The 23,969-nt window shown below is 45.5% G+C and overlaps 2 protein-coding genes across 3 annotated transcripts in view; one reads left to right on the top strand and one right to left on the bottom strand.

Annotated features, from left to right (window-relative positions):
• LOC127587236 (carcinoembryonic antigen-related cell adhesion molecule 1-like) overlaps positions 1-4,269 on the top strand; it is a 37,780-nt gene extending 33,511 nt beyond the window's left edge. For both annotated transcript variants that reach the window (XM_052045500.1, XM_052045501.1), the window contains exons 9-11: positions 2,036-2,077; positions 2,373-2,416; positions 2,754-4,269. In XM_052045500.1, the coding sequence (XP_051901460.1) occupies positions 2,036-2,077; positions 2,373-2,416; positions 2,754-2,757 (90 nt within the window). In that variant the 3' untranslated portion in view covers positions 2,758-4,269. The remainder of the gene's footprint in view (positions 1-2,035; positions 2,078-2,372; positions 2,417-2,753) is intronic.
• A 1,515-nt stretch (positions 4,270-5,784) lies between these two features.
• The window catches only part of LOC127587273 (carcinoembryonic antigen-related cell adhesion molecule 1-like), a 36,775-nt gene continuing 18,590 nt past the window's right edge, over positions 5,785-23,969 (bottom strand). Inside the window, exons 4-12 of the mRNA XM_052045573.1 lie at positions 23,483-23,743; positions 17,386-17,661; positions 17,041-17,298; positions 13,373-13,499; positions 12,072-12,121; positions 10,880-10,944; positions 10,157-10,195; positions 9,806-9,849; positions 5,785-8,184 (exon numbers count right to left, since the gene is read on the bottom strand). Of these exons, the coding sequence (XP_051901533.1) occupies positions 8,124-8,184; positions 9,806-9,849; positions 10,157-10,195; positions 10,880-10,944; positions 12,072-12,121; positions 13,373-13,499; positions 17,041-17,298; positions 17,386-17,661; positions 23,483-23,743 (1,181 nt within the window). The 3' untranslated portion in view covers positions 5,785-8,123. The remainder of the gene's footprint in view (positions 8,185-9,805; positions 9,850-10,156; positions 10,196-10,879; positions 10,945-12,071; positions 12,122-13,372; positions 13,500-17,040; positions 17,299-17,385; positions 17,662-23,482; positions 23,744-23,969) is intronic.

The following is a 23,969-nucleotide window of genomic DNA, read 5'->3' as shown; positions in this document are numbered from 1 at the left end:
TTTTATAATTATACAAAGCGGTAAAGGGTGGCAAAAGTGAACGTAGGTCCCTTGGAAGATGAGAAGGGGGAATTAATATTGGTTAACGTGGAAATGTCCTGGGCCAAGAACAACAATTTCGTGTCGGTCTTCACGGTGAAGGAGACGTCTAAGATAGCAAAGACAGAAGATATGGATGCGATGGGAGGTGAGGAACTCGACACCATCGCTGTCACTAAAGAACTAGAAATAAGTAAACTCGTGGGCAGAAAGGTAGACAAGTCCTCTGGTCCTGATGGGATGTGTCCCAGGGTACTGAAAGAAATGGCGGAAGTAATAGTAGATGAGCTTGTGAGAATTTACCAAAATCTTCTGGACTTTGGGCAGGTGTCGGCGCATTGGAAGACAGCAAACGTCACACCACTAGTTTAAAAAGAATGTGGGCAAAAGGCGGGTAACCATAGGGCAGTTGGCTTCACTTCTGTAGTCAGGAAAATGCTTGAAGCTATCTTTAAGGAAGAAATAACGAGACATATGAATAGAAGTGTTTGCATCAGCATGGATTGAGGAAATGGTGGTCCTTTTTGACAAACCTACTGGAATTCTTTGAGGATACAATGAGCGCATTGGATATAGGGGACAGGTGGATGTTGTATCCCTGAATTTCCAGAAGGCGTTCAATAAGGTTTCTCATTAAAGACGTATCCGTAATAAAAGGATGCATGGAATTGGCGATAATGCATTAGCATCTATAGAGAATTGTTAACCAACAGAAGGCAGTGTTGGGAAATATGGATATTTCTTTGGTTGGAAATCAGAGGTGAGCAGGGTGCAGCGGGGCCGGTGCTGAGCCCGCAACTGTTCACGATATACATTAACAATTTGGAAGAGAGGACAGAGTGGAGGGTACCTAAGTTTGCTGATGACACCAAATCCGTTTGAAAAGCAAGTTGTACAGAGGATGCGGAGAGTTTGCAAAGTGATATACACAGAGTAAGTGGGCGGGCAAGGGTTTGGCAGATGGAGTACAATGTTGGTAAATGTGAGGTCATCCAATTTGGAAGGAAAAATAGATCAGATTATTATTTAGATTGTGAAAGGTTGCAGCATGCCGTTGTTCAGAGGGACCTGAGTGTTTGTGCATGAATCGCAAACGGTTGGTTTGCAGGTGCAACAGCTTAGCAAGAAGGCAAATGGAATATTGGGCCTTCATTGCTAGAAGGATTGAATTTAAGAGGAGGCAGGTGATGCTGCAACAGTAGAGGGTACTGATGAGGCCGCACCTGGAGTACTGCGTGCAATTCTGGTCTCCGTACTTGAGGAAAGATATACTGGTTCTGGAGGCAGTACAGAGGAGGTTCACCAGGTTGATTCCAGAGATGAGGGAGTTAGTCTATGAGGAGAGATTGAGTCACCTGGGACTATACTCGCTGGAATTCAGAAGAATCAGTGGGGCTCCTACAGAAAAATGTAAAATTATGGAAGTCACAGATAATATGGAGGCAGGAAAGCTGTTTCCACTGGTAGTTGAGAGTTGAACCAGGGGACATAGCCTCAATATTCGGGGAATAGATTTAGGATGGAGATGAGGAGAGACTGCTTTTCCCAGAGAATGATCTGCCAAGGGAAGCAGCAGAGGATATCTCATCGAATATATTTGAGACGCAGTTAGATAGATTTTTGAATGCTAGGGAAATTATAGGTTATCAGGGAAAGGTAGGTGGGAGGAGCTGAGTCCACGGCCGGATCAGTCATAATGTTATTGAATGGCGGAGCAGGGTCGATGGGCCAGATGGCCTACGCCTGCCCTTATTTCTTGTGTTCATATGTACTACTGCAGCCTGACTAATGGTGTCATTAACTTTAGAAGTTTACTTCATCTCAAGGAGAATATTTCGCTATCACTCTGTGTTAAAATCAGGCGGAGTTCAGAACGAGCGAACGGTGCATCATTGAGTAAAGAATGTGAACATTGATGCTCTCGGGTTCATGTGTGGGGAGAGATCATAGAATTCTTTGTGTTATTGCCAACAGTATATATTTTTCCTCTATCCAGAATATAAGTACGAATGCACCAGATGGAAACTCCACTTATATGGTGAGAGAACGTCTTTGTTCATTCTTTCTTGAAGGAAATGCTTCCATTTCCCCCACCAAGAAACACAAGCAAGTGTCAGTAATTCGACTCCTGGAGCCTCCTCCTCAATTTAATGTCATAAATGTGTGTCTCAGATCCGCTTTCCTCCCTGGTCCCCATGTCCCTCAATTCCGTTCAGTGTCCAAGTGTCAAATACACACCAGATATTGTTTTATGAACGTTAAATCCTTATTTGTCATTGACTGCTTCTGTTACAATTTGTTGTGAATCATGGAGATTTCTTCACGTTTAACAGGGACTGAAGCTGGAAGATCGATCCGTTTACAGTGATCTGAGGAGGTATGTGGGACAACATTTGACAAGTGATCCAAAATGTTATTTGAAAGGGAAGCTCATCCATTAGTTCCCCCATTGCTCGCCATTGTGTAACAGACGCAGGGCCGGGATTGTGCCCGCTCACATGTTGCCTGTGATGAACTGATGTAGGATCTGTAGCACTGTCGGTCTGCGTGGAGGCGGGGACACGGAGGGTGTCAATGATCTTTTACGGGATCATTTTCCGTGAACCAGTGGCATTTTAGAACAGATGAAGTGGCTGGATAAAACGGTTGACCGCCAGAAGTAGGTAAAGTTTAGAGGGTCAAACACGAACTGGAACTGTGTGTTGTTTCCACAGATGACGTCATTGGTGACGAGAGGAGGATCGTTGGCTGGTGATTGGCGACGGCAGAAGGACAACCGATCGAGGAAGATACCGCTGTCTCTCACTTTTCCTTCACAACTGTTGTGCATGTAGCCCTCAGATACCTCCCGAGTGTCACATCCCCAGGACAGAGACATCCCTGAGGATTATGAGCCAATGGTGTCATCTGGACTTGGTTCCTTCAACAGAGCCCACTCCCGTCCAACCCATGGAGCAAGCTGATAGACACTCTCCTCGCTGGCACCCACATTTCCCCTCTCAACGTTGCCATGCGATGTGATTTGTGTGACCTCTTGACCAGTATTACAAACTTGCTCGTCTCTGACCAGTACCTGCGCAAGTCCCTAAACCATTGCAGTGTGTCGTTCTCAAACCGTCAGCTTGGCTTCGGTTTTCCCTTGGCCTGGACCGGACTGCAGCTGCTCATGCGGTCAGGTGACGCTGACTTCCCCGTTTCAGGTCACAATAATGTGCAGCTTACAGTATCAAACTTCCCTTTTGGCAAGAAAGAGTTGCTTTAGGGTAGAACAACCCATCAGCAGATTTTTCTGGGGGACATCCAGCTGACCGAGCGATTGTCACCATTCACGATGGGAATGAAAATCTAGGTGACTGATCCCACAACCAGCAGCTGCCACAAACATTTCTTCTCCCCGGCCACTCTCCCGATGTTACTATCACTTTATCAGCCTGTGGCAGGAATGCAAAAGTGGACGTGGATGGACTTGCGGGCCAACAGCCGGGAAGGCGGAAGAGCAACTTTCCAATGGACAGGGAGTGAATAATAAACATTAGGATTTGCTAAAATAAAGAGCAAAGGAACTTCGTTTGGTAGTCCTCAATTCTTCAATGTAAGGAGTCCAGGAAACAAAGAGGATGGATTAAGGAGACAAATATACATATGGAATTATCTAACCCTAGCATCGAGTAAAACAAGGAATAACCACGGGCAGTAATAACACATTAATACCATGGTTACAGGTTTCAGAGCAGACAGAAATAATGACGTAGAATTAAATGTGGGCTCAGTGTAACAAAGCAAAATGTAATAATCGGCAGGTGATTGAACAATCAAGAGGGATGTTGGCGCTGGGATTGCACAAGGCGCCCTCCTTCGTTCTGGTGCCCGAGTCTCCTCAACTCAGTCATTCATATGGACGTGTCACCGTGGTTTTGATGAAAGTCTCCAGCTGAATCGTTATCTCGTTCTCCCTCCTTAGATACTGCCTGACCTATTGACTATTTACCGCATTGTGCGTTTTATTTCAAACTCCTTTATATCCATTCAATCAAGTGCCTGCAGCCTGTTTAGTTTCCTGATCGCTGCTCTAATCGGCTCGGTCTATGGTTCTGCTTGCAGAGACTCTGGTTGAGTTCCCGTTGCAACTGTCCAATTGAACAAAAATATGACGTCACTTATTTTTGCAGAATACCGACACATCCCATATCTCCGTTCACTTTGCGTATTTCTTAATTGTGCGGCTCTCATGGGTCAATGCTTCTCTATAAAACAATTAAATGATTTTCATGTTTCGATCCGGGCGTGTTGTCCAAGGGTTATTTCTTCCACACACATCATCTCAGTAGGAAATATGAGCAGTACGGTAGAGGTACAGACCTTTCTGGACAGACATAGCAAAGTGGAGATAGCTAGTATGAAGAGATGAGGTGAAGGACTGTGGCAGGAGCTGGTTTGTGATGGGTGGATCCAGGTAAGGAGGGGTCATTGACAGATGGGAGTCAGCTGTGAGAGGGAAGGGTGATCGCGACAGAGGCTAGGAGCTGATCGGTGGAGGTTAGAAATGGTTGCAGATGATGTCATCGCAGAGAAAATGAGGATGGAGCATGGTACCAAATAAGGAAGGTGGGATTTGCAGATGGGAACGGTGACGGGAGGGAAGCGAGAGGGAAGAGGGTGTGGGCGAGGAGCAGATGGAGTAGTAGGAAGGCTGGGAATTAGGGTTTTGGGGGAATTGGGTGTGTGCAGGAGGACCTGGGTAGATCAGAATAAGAGCGAAAGAGACAGGGGAGGAGGAGGGTACCTGAAATTGGAGACCAACCTTCATGCCGTTGTGTTGTAGGCTAATGCGGAACGTGAAGTGTTGCTCCTCAAGCTTGTGTTTGGTCTCACCCTGGTAGCGGAGGAGGCCGAGGACGGAGAGGTCGGCATGGAAATGGCGGAGTGGGTTGAAATGGTTGGCAACCGGGAGATCTAGATGGTCGCGGCACATAGAGCGCAGGTGCTCGGCAAAGTAGTCGCCTGGTCCACGCTTAGGCTGGTCGAAAATGGCACCGTTGAAAGATCAGCCACGGGCTCTTTGAATATTGGAACAGCCAGGATGGGCAACATGGCCAAATCGTGATTCTATTTCTTATACCCTCACATTCTTCAGTTCCAATTGGATTTAGCGCATTGCGCCACTTTGGAAAAAATGTTTTGTAGGTGCAGTTGGAAGCAGATTCCGGGAATCTGTCATCAACCCAGTGCCGCTTAAGATCCTCTTTAGTCTTCGTAAAGAGGCTGCAGGGCGCATGGACCCGTCAGCTGACGTTCGTCCCTCACAGAAATTAGTTGATTGAACTCAACCGCCGTTCATGTTTGCGTCAAAGCTACTTAATCAGTTAATTACCAACGGAGGGTCACTTGAGTCCCGAGGTGTGGAGCGCTAAAGCTTATCAGGTGTCTTTCCTACACACTGGTACAAGACTTCCTCCGCGTCTCATTTTGTCGTCTGTCAAACCTCTGGGCAAATATAATCGCTTCATCATGTCATGGTCTTGTGACATGAACTCAAAGTGGGTTGGACTTCGACGAGAGGGGAAGGAGGAACTCACATCCACTACGGGAAGATCCCGTTGAACGGTCTGCATTCCACCGGATGCCAAGTTCCGTCAGTTTAGATGTGGAGGAAAACAGAATCCTGGAGCCCATTGAAGGTTATATTTACTGTTATGTTGGGGTAGATGAAATAATTAGCACTTGACAAACACGCTGGAAGCCGATACAAATTGTTTATTTGCTTGATATAGAAACATTTACGCATGTAAAAGGTACTTGAAAAGTTACAAACATGAATAGAGGTATGCGATGTGTGAACCTTCTTCAAATATGTCAGATGATACTTTTGTCTTATGTGGTTGTGAGAAAAGGACCTGAGTCAGAGATCCAGGAAAAAGAACGAGTTACTCAGCCAGTTAGCACAGAGCAGTGTCCCGAAACTGGACATCGGTAGTACTGTGGGATTTAATTTAAGAGGTGTCGGATAATATACGGGGAATACTCCGCCTGTCAGGCAGTATGTGTGCAGGGAGAAAGATTTAACGTTTCATCTCGATGTCCGTCCATCAGTACGTGGGTGATAGCCAATGCCTCAACAATTTGCAATCCATATTGATGCTATAAATAGAGTGACACCTGGTCTGTAACAGAGCGAGGAACCTGGTGTTGAGTGCTGTGCAATTCCACCAGTTACAGCGCTCCGCCGAGTGACTTGTCTGTCAATTATTTCAGCTTGCCATTTCACAATGATCACGCTTTTATTCCAACACCTCTTACTCCACCTTGTCGGAAACCTGTCGCCAACAACACAGTGGTTCGCCACCAGCTCATCGATAGACCAGGTTTCAGAGTGCCCAGGTTGTCATACAAACACGTACATCTGTTCCTTTAGCACATTGCCTTCATTTCTTCGACTCCTTACATTGAAGTACAAAACACAACCCGGCTCACTCCCGGACTGGGTTCAATGTCCTCGGGGGATTGTTTGCTAATGTTGTTGGTGCAGGTTGAAACTAATATGTCAGGGGGATGGGAATCCATGTAGAAAGAAAGAGGGAAGTGAACCAGAGACCAGAGCGAAAGTTAGAAATGAGAAAAGTGAGAGTAGAGTACAGAAAATTAAAATGCAAAGGACAGAAAGGTTCCAAGATTATAGAAGGACAATGAGTGTCAGGGTACTTTATCTGAATGCCCGTAGTACACGAATCAAGGTCAGTGAACTTGTGGCACAAATCATACAAAGGCGGATGATTTAGTGTCCATTGCAGAAACATGGTTTCAGGTTGGAGATGTGTACGAATTAAATATCCACAGGAATTAGGTCATACGGAAGGCTAGGCAGGAAGGTTAGGGAAGTGGGGCTGCGCTTTTACTTAAGAATGAGACCAGGCCGATAGTGAGAGACGATATGAAACCAAAGAAGAAGAATATTGAGTCCATCTGCACAGAGATTAGGAATAGTAAAGGGCAGACTTCACTGGTGCGAGTTGTGTATTAGCTACCGAATAATAATATGACAGTGGCCCAGACAATAAATGAAAAAATATCCGGTGCATGTAAGAATGGAACGGCAGTTGTCAAGAGGGACTTTAAATTCCACATAGATTGGGCGAATCAAATTGGTCGAGGCAGTCTTGAGGAGGACTTCATGGAATACATCCGCGATAGCTTTCTTGAACAGCATTTTAGTGAACCTGCGAGGGTAATGCTATCTTTGGTCTGCTCCTGTGCAATGAAACAGGTGAAATTAACGTTCTTGCAGTTTGGGATTCTCTTAGAAAGAGTGATCATTGTATGATTGAATTTCTCATACAATTGGGGAGTGCAATAGTTCAATCTTAAAGCAGTGCATTTTGCCTGAACAAGGGAGACTACAACGGAATGAGGCAGGTGTTGTCTTGCGTAGACTGGAAACGCAGGCTCTATGGTGCGACAGTTGAGGAATAGTGAACGACTTTCAAAGAGATATTTCATGGCGCTCAACAGAAGTATATTCCAGTTAAAAGCAAGGGACAGTTAGGGTGGGGAGAGCAAGTCTTGGGTAACTGAGGAAATTAAAGAAGACATCAAGCTTAAAGTTTATGGATACAAAGTCGTCAAGAGTAGCGGGAAAGTGGAAGATTGGGAAAACTTTACAAAGTAACAAAAAACCACGAAGCAAGCAATTAGGAATGGAAGATATGGATAGGTTAAGTGAGTGGGCAAGGGTCTGGCAGATGTTGTACAATGTTGGTAAATGCGACGTCATCCACTTTGGAAGGAAAAAAAAGAATATCAGATAACTATTTAAGTGGTGAAAGATTGCAACATGCTGTTGTGCAGGGGGCTTAGGAGTGCGTGAATCGCAAAAGGTTGGTTTGCAGTTGCAACACGTTATTCATTGCAAGAGGGATTGAATTTAAGAGCAGGGAGGTTATGCTGGAACTCTGCACGGTACTGGTGAAGCGGCACCCAGAATATTCCTTGCAGTTCTGGTCTTCCTAGTTGAGAAAAGATTTGGCGGCATTGGAGGCTGTGCACAGGAATATCACTGGGTTGAATCCGGAGTTGAGTGGGTTAGCCTGTCAGGAGATATTGAGTTGCCGGTGACTGTACTCCCTGGTATTCAGAAGAATGAGAGGGCATCTGAAAGAAACATGTGAAAGGGATAGATAATTTTTTTAGTCAGTAAGGTTATTTCCACTAATATGTGAGACTACAACTAGGGGACATAGCCTCAAGATTAGGGAGAATAGATTTAGGACGGAGATGAAAAGAAATTGGTTTTTCCCGAGAGTAGAGAATCTGTGGAATTCTCTCTACAGGGATGCAGTAGGGACGACCTCATATTTAAGACACAGTTAGATAGATTTTTGCACAGTGGAGGACGTAAGGGTTATGGGGAAAAGGCAGGGAAGTGGAGCTGACTTCACGACCAGATCTGTCACGATCTTATTGAATGGCGGAGCAGGCTCATGGGTGCAGATGTCCTACTCCTGCACCTATTTCTTACATTGATACTTTCTTATGTTCTTATGAGTCTTTACTTCCCGTGCCTTACGAACTCATTGTTGTGCTTTACAGTCGCGTTTACGCAGATACGACATCCACATTCACATATTTCTCTGTGCCACAGGTTGAGGGCGAATTGGGGACGGCAACAGAATTTCCAGTCACCACATTTGTCGGAAGGAGGCCTCATAAAGGAAGGGAATTGCAGCATCCAATGGTTCTGGGTAAGGAAGCCGAGTTCTCATTGCTGTCGAGAATGACGCCAGGACTCTGGGCCCAGACAGGTGAGGCTGGACATCGTGCAGGAAAATATCTGTTGATGTTGTGTTGAACGAGTTGACACTCACGCTTCATCAGTACTTGCTGAGAGCGCGATCTTTTCCTCCTTGCAACAGGAAGGATCGGTATGGAAACGTAGAAAATATTGGGTCATTATACCCAGAGTGACGGCGTAGCGGTAACGCATGGGCGGCTGCAAGAGGATCCTGGCTAATAGGAAGTCAAAGTCTGGTTCGCCAACAATTTGAATTCGACGCTTTGTTTCGTTAATGGAAGCGGTCAAGGACGGACCAGTCCCATGATCTGCATCAAGAAGGAAGAGGAGCCACTTTGCAAGGGAATGATGTGGCGGAAATGTGGGCGGCAACCAGACGAGGGTTAGAAGCGTTAGGCCGGGAACAGAGTTGGACGCGTTGAGGGAACCAAGTCCAAATGACACCATTCATTCCTGATGCTGGGCAATGACAACGAGAGACACGGGAAGAACCGAGGGTGACATGGAGAACCGTTGTAACGGAAACGTGAGGGAGGTTTTGTGCAGCGGAACATTCTTCGGTTCGTTATCCTGTTGTCCTCGCCATTGATAAACCAACAAATCCCTCCGCATCACAAGTGACGTGGTCTGAGGAAACAAAATACCATTCACGTTGGCCCACAGTCGGAACCTGTGTAGAGTTACAACTGATGGAGTCAAACACGGCAATATGCTCTGTAAGTTTTTGAGATGTCCTGAAGGTGCATATTTCCTGTCACGTTATAAGTTTTACACGGCTACCGTTTCAATAAAGCGGTTCCTCTAATGTTCACTGTCACCCTGCACCTGTCTCCAGCCCACACTGCCTGATGTCTGTCATCTAATAGTCGCAGGGAAGTTGTAGCATGTATCTGTCCACGTTTCAAAGACATGAATAAGAATGCAAATGTTTGCTTTTTTAAGAACATGTTGTGTTATTTGTCGATCTTAATGCTCTCATACCTCCTCAGATCGCTGTAAACTGATCGATCTTCCAACACCAGCCCCTGTTGAACATGAACAGGTCGTTATGATTCGCAAATATTAGCAGAAGCAGACAATGGTAAACGTGTATCGAGATCATATCGAATACGTTGCGTGTGTTCCACGCTGAGCCCGATAGGCTCTTGGACAGCAAGTGAATCGGCGTATATAGGATCGGGTGGGAAAGGGGGCGGGAGAGACAGGATCAGCTGTGAACTTGTCATGTGTTGGAGGGGCTTCCAGTGGTAGAGTCGTTCACACTTCGTTTTGTTTTGAAACGGAGAAATTGGAAGTATATACCCCAAAAGGAATAAAACATAATTCCCTTACCATGTAAGTGGAGTTTTCATCGGGCGGGTGAGCGCTACTCTGTGGATGGGAAAATGAAAAGAAAACGAATGAATGATCCAACCAGACAGAAAATGTTATTATCGCTCCTCCTAAATGAAACCTGAAGGAATCAGTGTTCATATCCATTGCTGCTTTGAACAATTTTGCACCGAAAGCCTATTCTACACACAGATAAATTTTGCTTCGCAATTCGATCGAAATGTCCTCTCACAGATATGGATCCCTAGAGTGTCATTAACCCCGTTTATCAGAGAGTCCAGTGGTACGATAGTTCGGAAGTGAAGTCAGTTGGCGGGCTACAAGTGATCAGGACTATTCCCAACCAGTCATAGAGTCACAGAGCCATACAATACTACTGCATGGAGACAAGTCCTTCGGCCCAACTGGTCCGGCCCGGCCATGCTGCCAACAAGCTTGTCCCGACTGGCCGAGATTGGCCCATATACCTCTTTAGGCTTCCTGTCGATGCAATATACAAACGTGTTTAAAGTTTGTTCTGAGGTACGAGAGTGAATTTGAACATGAAAGAAAGAATCCAATTTCAAGTTTTATCCATTTATTTTCCGAAGGACACCAGTCTGTTGACTCCAGTGCACAAATGCTGCATGAGGAATTATACTTATGGTTCTGCAACAACATTGTCCCTTATGCATATAAAAATTGATGGTGATTATAATATCATCATGCTGTAATTGTACCAACCTTATGATTCCTTGGCATATTTTCATACGTCTGTGACGAGCCTGCAACATCCGTAGCCAAGGTATCTGTGGGAATACAACACGTTTGGTTATATAAACAAACAGATTCAAAATAATTTCCCAACACGGAGGAAAGCTGTTGGACACATTGGATATGGTGTCACATTAATTCCATGGGGTCCGCCGGTTTCGTACAAGCCATGTAGATTTTACCAAATTACGTTCTTATCTTGTTTTTATCCTTCTCGGTGGAAGGATTTGGGGATACTCGTTGTCCTTGAGAAGTTGGTGCCGATCCAGTTCAGTGAACGGCCAGGTTAAGCATTGCAGATTTTAGTTATGCAGAGGATGAGCATCACAGGACAAACACAACTGTTAATCAATTTCGATTCAGAGTCTTGCAACCTTGAAGATTTACGAGCGATCAAACTGAAGCAAGGAAAGACATTCCAGACAGTAGCAACTCTATACAGAAGTATTGATCGTCAGTCACCTCCCCTGATGCCCCTTCATCTCACTGGAGTATAACTCTCTATGCAGCCGCTTAAAGACATCCCAGGATACCTCATGATTCCGACTTCCTCTTTCAAAAATTTGGAGCTAAGAATTATGCGAGCGTCTCTGTGAGGTCCACGGATCTGCGCAGAAACATCTTTTGTAATTTCTGTTACATGAAGTGATGGAGTATTACAGCCGACAGAGATGCACATCCACTTTGATCTTACGTTCCTGAATTTGGATCCTATCCCTCTTTTCCTTTCCTATACATACACCTGTTGAAATGATTTGTAAACTCTGTACCTGCCTCAACCACCTCCTCTGGCAGCTAGTTCCAATCACCCATCACAGTTGTGTGAAGAACTTGCCTCTCTTATCTCCTTTCAATATTTTCCCTCACATACTTACTCTTGATTCAGATTCCTCTGCGCTTGGAATGGTCTGTGACTATATACTTCATAATTATGTGAAGCTATGAAAAGTTAGCTTCAGCCTCCTGCCCTCCAGTGACAACTATCCAGCGTATAAACTCTCCTTGGAACTAAAGTCCTCCATTCCAGGCAACATCTTGGCGAATCTCTTCCACACACGACCACATAGTTCCATACTGCGGTGAACAGAAGAGCACACAACTTTCCAAGTGTGGCCCAACCAACGTCTTGTACATACAGCTGTGCAAAATGCTTTCTACTCACTGTTTACTCCTGCTTTTCTGCTCCCGTGATTTACCTCCGGAACCTTCATCCTAAGTAAACAAAAACAGATCAAAATATGAATGCTGAAAATAAAGCTTCTTTCAATAGAGTAATTCAATGAGTGGGAATTTCGCCAGTAATCGCATTTATTGTTGCAGCTTGACAGCAATAGGATGTTGAAGCAAGGATATCAAATGATCTGGTCTGAGCACAGAGGTGTCAATTAAATCGCTAGTAGAAGTAATCACATTCCCATTGTAATAGTCGGCCTACTTATGCTCACATAACGATCCTTCTGATGAAAGAATATTGTTGATACGTTTATCTCTCCACATATGGTCTCTGAGATATGTGGAGACAAGAGAAGATAGTGACGGACACTAGCCTTCCAGACGTGAAGGTGTGAATCGGCTTGGACTTTGGTAGGATTTTGCTGTTCATGGTCATTGGACAGATTGCTTCAGTCAGTTCAAGTTAGCCCTCACCGTCTCCGAACCTAAAGCGTATTTCTAAGGAGGGATGGACAGGTTGAGATGTTGTTACCACAGTAAACGTCTCCAGGGAAGAGGGCATAATTCAGAAGAAGGCGCCGCCTGTCTCAGAAAGAGGTGAGGAGTAATCAGATGCTGTGAATCTGTGCCCTCCGTCACATTGTGGATTTGGAAGCATTGAATATATTCATGGCCGAGTGAGAAAAATCCTTGGTGTAATGCAGAGTGAAGGGCTTTTGGGAATGGGGGACAAATTGAACTGAGGCCAAGATCAAATCAACAATCAAATTGTAGGGCATAATGGGCTCGACCGGCTGAGTGATCTTCTCCAGCTTCAGCCTCTCACGTTGGGATGGAGGGATTTCAACGAAAGACGCCAGATTGATAATACAGGCCTCTTCTTCCGGCAATTTCAGCACAGTGGAGCAGCAGTCAGTGCTGACGCGCAGATACAGCGACCTGTGCTCGCTGCTATCGCCCTGTAGTGTGTGTGTGTGTGTGGAGTTAGTACATACACAAATAAATGGGAAAGGAATGGGCCGAATGCCCATTCTATGTCACGGCGTAATGTGGAGCACCTTGATTGCTACACTACATTAGTTACGATGAATGACTGGTAAAGCGGAGCAGATTTAAAGAGCTCCTGTAAATAGAGCAAGTGTGGAAGGCGCTGTAGAAATTCGGCTCCCATCGGCTGACAGGATAGAGGAAACGCACATTATTCTGCAGCAAATCATTGGTTACTTTAGGATATCAGACCTTGGTAAGTATAAACAACATGCAGGTAAAGATTGAATAAAACATATTTACCTGCTTGCATTTTTCTTGATTGACAAGGCAGCGAGTGCACCCACAATCGCAACTGCAGCAACGACGCCAATCACAATCCCAGCTATCTCTCCAGCTGACAAACCTCCGGGAGAGTGAACATTTCGAACTGAAAATGGAAATGAAGAAATAACGAGACGTAATGCATTGGAATGTAAGTCAATGTCCATACAATTTTGATTGCTTGTGGTACCTCGTGCTGATTTTCAGCTTTAAAGATCAGAAAATAAATGGAAGAAAATCGTTGTTTGCAAATTTAACCAATAAAAGTCGGGGAACAGATGTCAGCCACGCAGAATTTCCATTTCCCTTGCTTTTAATTTAGAGAGGCAGGTGTTCCTTCCAGAACATGGGTGTGGTGTCCAGCGTCCACTCCGCTTGTGTGTGGGCCGCACGGTTTACTGGCGAGGAAGGTTAAAATGGGGCGGAAAGTAAAACACGTTGTGGGAGAAATGTGAAAGACAATTGAGAATGTTCTGGAATTTCTGCAGAAGGGAATCTGAAGGATTAACTTTTGCTCTGCCGATAGCTAAGGAGCTCTCCATGTATGGTGATGTTCAGCCGGTAGCCAAGCAGCTCTCTGTGTATAGTGAAGTTTTGTATTTTGACCGCCACATAGGATGCAGCAATCTAATTATACTTTGCTGCTCAAGAGTGCCAGACTAAGGCTGAAGCCATGGTTGCTCACTTCTGCCATTTATTTCTGCCATTCACTTCTGCTATTTGTGCTTGTATGCTTGTCGTCACCTACTCTTGTAATATAAATGAAGGTTGTAATCTCTTGGTCGGGCAGAGCTGCGGAACTCCGCTTTTAGGAGTCTGGGCTCTCCATGATATCATGCTACAATAAAGACTTCTGAAGCATATGCCTGCCGAGTCCGTGCGATACTTTCCCGCAAGACAAGTGAAGAATTACTGACAACAACGTTTGTTGATGAAATAATGGGCCTGAACTCATCTGTAATTGTCACTGTCTCCAGTGTCGCTGGAGGTGTGTTTTACGTGGCTACTGTGACGGGAAACCTCCTGACGTTCTTCATGCCCTAGAGTAGCACAAAAATCGGAAACCGAACTGGAAATAAAAGTCTTGATAAATCCACATCTGGATCAGAAGAAAGGCACGGATCTCCCCATGAAAAGTGATCAATTTACTTAATAATCTGTCAGGAGAAATTAGGTTCTGCGAGGGGAATGCGCGTTCTTTTCACATGTTGTTAAATTACAAGGCCACGAGAGTAAAGTCAGACCGCCAGGAATTCCGCAGTAAATGAAAAGAATGAAAAACGAACCGGAAATCACTGGGTCTGAAATAGTTACAGAACAACCTGCAAACACCCAGAATGTTAGGCAGAATTTGTGCTGAGAGAAACGGACCGGAAATGTTAACTTCTGCCTGAGCTGATGAATGTTTGCAGCAGTTTCTCTTAATATCTTTTTTTTCTAGCTTTGACTGAAAATTGTGAAACGCGGAACCAGGGAGCCACAGAGTTCAGGGAAATGAAAAGAGAAATATTGAGAAAGAAAGACTATCGAACAGTTCCCTTATATGATGAGATGGACTATGACCTCACGATCTACCTTGTTGTGACCTCGTACCTTATTGCACTGCACTTTCTCTGTAGCTGTGACACTTTACTCTGTCCGGTTATTGTTTTTATCTGTACTACATCAATGCACTCTGTACTGACTCAATGTAACTGCACTGTGTAATGAATTGACCTGTACGATGGGTTTGTAGGACAAGTTTTTCACTGTACCTCGGTACAAGTGACAATAATAAACCAATACAAATACCAATAACAATACCAAACACATCATTGGATAGGGGTACAGATCAAGTTAAGCATTTCTCTTTCCGTAGGTGCTGCCTGACATGTTAATTTTCTGGCACTTTATTTCATATTTTCACCATTTGCCGTTTTTAGGGAAATTGCGAGTTCCCCACTGAGGTCTGCACAAGTCATAAAGTCAGTGCTGTGCAGAGGAAGGACCAGTCTGCCCATCAGTTCATGCTTGTTCTCTAGAGTGTGCGCCAACCTTTAAGATTGCTCCGCTCTACTCCGGTGTGCTGTGAGGTTAATTCTGTCAAGAGTCGACACCATTTCCTTTCACAGTCGATAATTGTCTGCACCTCTACAGCACTTGTAGGGAGTGAGTTCCAAGTCATGCGCTGAATGGTTCTTCCACACAAATCCACTGCATTTATTGTTTGCCAAAAGCAGACGTCCCCATCCACTCCTTGACAAGTCTTCCCTCAATCTGTTTTGCTCCGAGGCGAATAGTCCCCGCTTCACCTCTCTAGTCCTGGAACTGGAATCCCTGACCCATAGATGCACACCGACACATCTCCCCTGCAGGTTCTCAAAGACCTTCACATACTCCCTGGTGTGGCGATCGGGAGAGCGCACAATAGGTTGCCCAAGCATGGTATTAGGGATGATTAGCACAATTTCATTGCTTTTATACGCAATTTCTCCTTTTTCCTGAAGCTCCAAAGTCAATACATTCTCAATGCACCAAGGCATCCTCAGAGACTCCTCCCGGTAAAACCGGTTTACCCTGAGGGAGAACAGTCTCTATTCTTGCACCCTTGCGCTATTCTAACTGCCATCTGTATATGCCCTGCCGAGACAGAGTCCGTAAGCACATGAACACCGCGGACCCCACGTCCGGCAGTTTATCTGAAGACAAACGGTAATTATTCGTCACCGGTTTATTGATCTGAACCTGATGAAAATGGGAAACGAAAAGCTGCAGATGTTGGAAATACGAAATCAAAAGCGGAAAACCTGGAACCAATCAACCGGTCAGGCAGCATTCGTGCAGAGAGAAACAATTAACGATTCAAGTCGAAGACCCTCGGCAACAACTGGTCGAGGAATGCCACTGTCCCATTTCCCCCCATCTCCGGTGACGGTTCACTTCACCTTTGAGACCCCAGTTACTGATTCCTCCACCTCTCGGCCCTGGGTCAGGATCTACAACCTGAAACATCGACACAGTTTTTCTGTCCGCGGACACTGCCCGATCTGCTGAGTGTTTCTCGAGTTTTCTGACTTCATTCCAGAACATTCTGTTACTTAAACGATTGTAATTTGCTCAAGCATTGTCTTTTTCGGTATCTCCAGCTGCTGATTCTTACTCACGCAGGTTTATTTCCTTCTGCGCTTCCTGAAGTTCATTTAGTACTGCCCGAGTTTCTGGGTGTTGAGAAACATTCCCGCATCTCAGAACTCCAGAGTCTGCCGTCCACAATAACAGCTTCCGGTGGCACTGCTAACAAGCAGGGACATTGAACGGCCCCCCAGTCATTGAAGCAGTGAAACAGAAGCGACTATCCGTTTAGTTCACCGAGAGTTTACTTGTCCTTGAGTTACAAAAGCTTTTCCAAACCTGGAATATAACCCCATCTGTTGTAGACCTATCCAAGGAGGTTAAATTAACGGGTTCATGGTTAATAAGTAAATCCCTTTATATCCTCTGTCTTGGCTGATACTTCCTTCCACATTCAAAGTTCCCAACAACACTGGATCATTAGCCTTGTGATTAGGAAGTCAGACAGGGGAGGAGAGCGCGAAGCTCAGGAAGTACACCTGGTGAGATATTTGTAAAACAATATCAGTCAAATAGAGAGAGAAACATTTACTTACCCCGTGCAGTTACCACGACAGTGAGGTTGCTGCGTTTCATGGTTATGTTGTTATAAACCTCACAAGTATAATTCCCACTGTCAACCGAGCTTACTGCCTCGATGGTGTACTGCTGCCCTGTCTGTAGATGATTTGTCCCACTGTACCATATATATTCGCCACTGGGGACTGACAGGGCAGAACAAGTTAAGGTTAGAGGTGAACCAATATCTGCCTCAACTGGACCCTGCGGCACACTTCTGACGTTGTCTGGTCCATCTACAAACATAAATCGAGAAGGTATGTCCTTTCTGTAATCAGTAATATCAAACGCAAACTAATGTTCTGAGCAGCCTGCGTACTTACAGTTCACTTGCACGTAGATTGCTGCACTGCCGCTGTTGTAAGCATTGCTTACGGTACAGTTGTATGTTCCTGTGTCAGTTCTCTTAACACGGGCTATGGTCAGATTTGCTTTATCTGAAGGAGTAAATATCCTGTCATTTTCCTGGATGGGTTGGTTATCTTTCAACCACTTTCGTCTCTGAATAGTGCCCTGCGCGTCACAAATGAGCACAACTGTGTCGTTGATTTCCACGGGACTTAAATTGTTGCGTGTTACAGTGACATTAGACACAGGTTCTGTAAATACAAGTAAAGGAGAAATGGAGTTACACCTTTTAACGCAGTCTCCTCATATCAGTTAGGCCTCTGTTCACCAAGCCATGGTTGTCACCGGCACCTTGGCCTTTACTGCAAAGGAACTGGAATTGAAGAATAGGAGGGTCCTGTTACAGTTGAGCGGGTTCCTAGAGAGGCCACATCTAGAATTCTATACACAGATTTCGTCCCCTTACCTAAAAAACCCGACCTAGTAACATTGGAGGCGGTCATAAGCAGATTCACCAGGCTCATTCCTGAGATGTGGGTTGTCCTGTTAAGACAATCCGAACCCTACACCTAATGCATGGCCCTAACCATAAGATTAACTCTAAACTTGAACCTCACCCTGAGCCTTACCATAACCTAGAGACCTTGGGTTTGTATTCATTGGTGCTCAGAAGAATGAGGGGTGTTCTTATTCCAACACATAGGGTCCTAAGTCTGATTGACAGGTTACACGCTGGATACTAGAGGGCACAGCATTGAGGGGAGGGGGAAGGGTTAAAGGAGATGTACGGGCTCAGTTTTTCTCAGTGGTGGGTGCCTGGAAGGAGCTGCCAGGGCTGGTGGTGGAAGCAGACACCACATTGTCGTCTAAGAGGTGGAAACAGACAGGGAACGGAGGGGTGCGGATCATGTGCAGGCAGATAGAATCAGTTTAATTTGGCAACATGTTCAGCACAGACACGGTGGGCCGAAGGGCCTGTTCCTGCTCTGTACTGTTCTATGCCCAAAGCTAAAATGGTTCCACCAGTGGGGGAGTCATGAACAAGCAGACACAGTTACAAAATAAAGGCCCGGTCATCTAAAACGTGGGTAAAGGGAAACGTCTTCTCTCAGAGTGCAGTGAATCTCTTGGATTCTCTGTTTCCGAGCGTGGTGGATCTCGGATCATTGGATAAATTTAAGGTGGAGATTGATGAATATCTGAAAGATCGAGGAGTAGAGGGTTATGGCGAAATGGCACAGATGTGGAGCTGAGGTTAACATTGGTCTGCTACTTTGATTCAAATGGCGGGGCAGCTCAGAGAGGCCGAGTGGCCTGCACATTCTCCTATTTGTCTGATGGTCTTGTGTTGGCATTATAACTTTTAATTTCAGTTTGATCTGATGTCAAACACACCAGAGTAATACAGCTGTCGAGAAGATATTTTCCCTTCTGGGGAAATTGTACAGCTGGGGTCCAAGGTTCAGAAGTATGGGATCGCCAGCTTCAAACGCAGATGGGGAGAATTTTCTACAGAGCTGTGGGGATAAGACACTGTATGTTCAAGATCGGCATAGACGGAGGTGTATTCGGCGATCGGGGAGTCAAGGGTTCTGAGGAACACGGAGCAGCGATGACGTCATTGTATAGCAGAGGATGCTCGAGGGACCGAATGGCAGACTACTCCACCTGCTGCTGATGTGCTTGCGATTTATTGACAGGGCAATGTTTGACCTCTGGGAAAGGTAAAATCAATGATCAAGAAAGCCAGCACTATTGTTTAAATGTAAACCCTTGAAATATGATGATGAATCAATAATTTGTAAGAACAGCAAATACAGCTGTGGATGCACAGAACAAAAGCATAGGATCCGTTTATAAGAGATGTCTTTGGTTAAAATTACAGGTTATTAATTTTGTTCTTCTGTCGCTGTGCCGTGTTGCCCGCTCCGTCAGTGCGAACAACTGCTCTCTCTCTCCCGCCCTCTCTCTCCTCTCTCCTCGCTCTCTCTCCCTCCCTCTCCTCCCCCTTTTTCACCTCTCTCCCCGAATCTCGTCTCTCTCTATCTCTCCCTCTCTCTCTCTCTCGCTCTCTCTCAGTCTGTCTACATCCTTCCTGATGTTAAATGCAAGGTGAACAATCCCAGATTTTCCACCATTGAAGTTCCTCATCCCTGGATTCGTTCTCACAACTCTACTCCTCACCCTCTCCAAAGGCGAGAACTCTCATTGAAGGCAACTGACAGGGGATTCGCGGTACATTGATAAGGAGACCTTCAAGCAGATAAATACACGCAGGTTAAAGACCATTGTGATAACAACCACAGGACTGCATCAGATCAGTCAGAGAGCTACAGAGTCACAGAGCATGGAAACGGACCTTTCGACCAAAAATGTTCATGCCGGATATTAGTTACTTATCCGTAGTAATCCCAATTTCCAGTGCCAGGTCCGCATCCTTCTATGTCCTGGCGTTTCAAATGCTTAACTAAATAATTGTAACATGCTGTGAAATTGGTGTGCCCCCCTACACCTCCTCAACCAGTACCTCTAGGTGAAGATAAGTGACCCTTATTCCCCTCCACATCTCTTAACCCTTCCCTTAAACATATAGACACGGATTAACCCGGATATTTACTTGTGAGGAGTTAAGGTAAAACCAAACGTTGAAAACCACAGTTCACGTCGCACAGATTAGATATTGATCTGCAGGTTACTCATTAGCAGGGATAATGCGCACTAAGGGAGACCTACAATGCTCTTGAACTACCAGCGGTGAGTATCAGAAACACCTCGTTAATATTTAATTCTAAGAGGTCAGCCTGAAATGACAACCTATCGACAAGCTAAAAACGAGACCGGTGAGGAAAGATTGTAGTTGGAGGTTTAAATTCTATGATGACTTTTACCTCGTTTCAATTATTAGCTGGATAAAACATGTGTAACAGAAGCAGGAGTTGACCGTTCGGCTCCTCCAACCTGTTCGACCTTTTAATAATATCATGACTGATTTGTTAGTGGCGTCAGCTCCACTTTCCTGCCTGTTCATGATGACCTTTGACCCCCCCCTCGTTGTCCAAAACTCCGTCTGCCTCGGCAGTTTGCACAGGCACTGACTCACTCTTCATAGCTCTTTGTAGTCGAGAACATCAAAGACTCAGGAACTTCTGAGAAAGAACTCCAGCACACCTTGCCTCTCCCATCCCAGTGTGTTAACTGTGTCCCTATTTAAACTGTGGAAAAGCACGGATCATAAGTCTGGAGACCATTTTATATCTCCTCCAGATGTTTACCTATTCACTTGTTGGTACTGACATTATCTTCCTGCCCTCACTATCTCGAGAAGGTGGTGGTGAGAATCTCCGGAGTCTGGTTTTGACCCAGTGACAGAGAAGTCACAGCAATATTTTTCCAAGTCTGGGAACTCTGCAGGTGCTGGTGTACCCGTGTGCTCGCTGCCATTGTCATTAGTGGTGGATGAGGTAGGGTTCTGTGGAAGCCGCTGTCAGACTAGTTTGGGCAGGTAACGGCAGGACAATTTGAGGATGGTGCACACTGAAGCCACTGGTGCAGCTGGTGGAGGGATTGACCGTCCAGGGGAGTGTGGGGCTTTGATCGAGACGGCTGCATGGTTCAGGATAGTGTGGAGATTCTCGAGTGTTGCTGCGGCCGCAGCAACGCAGGCAAGATGAGAGTATCAAATCACACTCCTGACTTGTGCCTTGTAGATTGTGGAGACCTTGGCGTATTGGGAGGTGAATCGCTCACCATAGGATGCCCAGCCTCTGGTCCGCTCTTGGAGCCACAGTAAACGTCTTGTAACATATTTTCCACTGAATGTGTTCGGTTCAGTGGTGGTGTTCAACAGCCAATCACTGCGTGGAACCTGTTACTTGTTAGTTACAAGAGCAGAAAGAGACTCAATGGTTTAAGAAAACAGCTGAAAGTCACCTTCCTAAGGCCAGTTTGGCCTACAGAACAGGTACTGAGGGCGCCAGCGACAGCCACATGTTCTAAATGCATGGAAGCACTGCAGCAATGGAGCAGTTACATATCAAACCTATCGTGATCTTATATAACTAATTATTTTTGCAAGGGGAACACTTTCTTCAACAAGGAAGTCATTTAAAAAATAAAAAAAAGCCTGCTGCGTAAATACGTGGATGCATTATTTTCTGATTAAGCTTCTGTCACCTCTGAGAGATTCACAACCGAAACCTTTATGGAGGAAGTATTAGGTCAAAATGGATTTCGGTGAACAAGAGAAATGAGTCGATGGCGGAAAATCTTGAAATCTGATCACTCCAACAGGTTTTACACGGTTCTTTGTTAGGAAAGTTGATTATTCCGGTTGGCCCCAGATTTAGGGAACATCTGAACTGACACATTGCAGCGGGGTTGGGGGGGGGGAGAGGAGGGGTTTAGGGAAATGGCAATGAAGTAATCTGGCATTAGAACATAGAATATAGAACAGTACAGCATAGTACAGGCCCTTTGGCCCACAATGACTTTAGCCGACCATTAAACCTCGCCTAAGACTATCTAACCTCTTCCTCCCATATATCCCCCTAATTCCTCCATAATGCTTATGTAGTAATGTCTTGTATTTGACCAATGTATCTGGCTCCACCACCGCCCGATGCAGTACATTCCACGCTCCAACACTCTCTGGGTCAAAAACCTTCTTCTTATATTAGGTTGGCAAAAGTTTGCTTGATAGGAGAAGAGTGTCTAATTTGTCGTCACTAAAGTACCAGGTCTGAAAATCTGAACAATTCAATTCGTGGGGGCACCAAAAATTCCTCAGGAAAACGTAAAAGTGCTAAGGTGCTGACATTTGAATGCGTTTAAAAATAGCTGGCCGACGACGGGTGAGGGGCACAGTGGCGTAGATGGTGGCGCTGCTGACTCGCAGTCCCAAGAAGAGAATAGGCACACCCTGTGATTCAAGGAGAATGTAAGGGATGCTTTTGAAGCAGGGAATAAGAATTAAATGGGAATGACCAGCTGCTCCAACTAGGAATAGTATTAAACTGGACTCAGAAATTAACAGGGCGGCGCTGGCTGGAGAATAGCCTGCAGGGAAAGAGCAAGGAATGGGACTGAGAGGATTGCTCTCCAAGGAGCTCGCACGACACCGATGGGCCGTGCGGTCTCCCAGTGTGCCGTGGGAGTTAGTTGGTTCTAACTCCGACATCCTCCGGGATTGTGGTGGTGAAGCCAGTTCGCCTCTCGAGAACGGAGTGCCGCCCTGGTTACTCGGCCAAGCCGTGACCTCCCGAGAGGACTGTCGACCAAGGAGACCGGAGGCTGAAGCAGCGAGCAAAGTCTATTTGTAACCGTCAAACGACGTGGGCAGCAGAGGCGAGAAATGTGCAGGAACAACGTTCAACTTTGGAAGAAGTTGGAAGAGGGACCAAGAAGTACTGTGCAAACTGCCGAAAGAATTTAGTGCATTCACTCCTCAATCACATGGAGGGAAACTGCAACTTTAAACATTCCAGTCGGGGCAACCGCCTGTATACACAGAGACACAAGAGACTGTAGATGCTGGAAATCTGGACGAGCACACATGGTCAGGCAGCGTAGGTGGAGCGAAATGCAGAGTGGAGGTTTAGGGTCGGGATCCTGGATACACAGTGTTGGTTATTGGTGAGTTGCCTTGGCTTTTACAGCAGGTGTCTAAGTCTCGCTAAAACCAGCTTAGAGACTCCTGGAATGCTATTTCTACAATTCGTCACTAGATATGGACATGATTGGCATTTATTGCTCGTCCCCGACTGCCCCTCCATTGCACCGACCCTCTTACTCAAACTGGTGGCAGTGAAGCGTTCGCACAGCTGGTGTGTCTGGAGTCACGTAAAGGCTGGGAAGGAGAATGTCCACTTTTGAGGACCCATATGGACAAATGCATGGTTATCAACATAAGGAAGCAGTTCGATATTCCTTAATCAATATCCTTATTGTTCAGCATGCAAAGTTAATATTCTGAATCGATATTCTGCACAATTTCAGCCATTTATTTCAACAACCGAGTGTCCACTATCACCGTTGTGTTCTCGTCGGTAGAAAAAGGAGAAATGTATTACATACCCAGCACAGTTATTTCTAGAGTCGAGGCATTGTACTTTTCTGTGACATTGTTAAAGGCCTGACAAGTGTAATTCCCCGTCTTGCTCACAGAAATATTGTCAAGGATAAGTTGCTGCCCAGTTTGTAGAAAGGCACCGTTCAGATACCAATCCAGGTTAGCGGTTGGCCTGGACTCTGCGGAACATGTTAAAGTGACGGTGCTTCCAGCAGTGTAAGGAAGGGAATCAGGGTTAGTGGTGATATTTGGATGATCCGGTCCGTCTAAAACAAACGTACAAAACGGATGGCAGTAAATTACATGAACAGCAAAAGCAGCAGAGGAGCAGAGCGGGAGAGGGAGAACAGCCCACCACCACAGAGAGTGCACACCAACACCTTTCCTAGACACAGAGAGCGGACTGTTCTATAAAGCACACGCAGTAAGTCACATTTCCCTGCAAATTCAACAGATGTCTCACATCCCAAAACCTCTCTCCAAGCCACCACC

This window comes from Pristis pectinata, chromosome 39 (genome assembly GCF_009764475.1).
Source record: "Pristis pectinata isolate sPriPec2 chromosome 39, sPriPec2.1.pri, whole genome shotgun sequence".
NCBI lineage: Eukaryota > Metazoa > Chordata > Chondrichthyes > Rhinopristiformes > Pristidae > Pristis > Pristis pectinata.
Note: the sequence above shows the minus strand (reverse complement) of the source record. Positions and strands in the feature narration are given on the sequence as shown.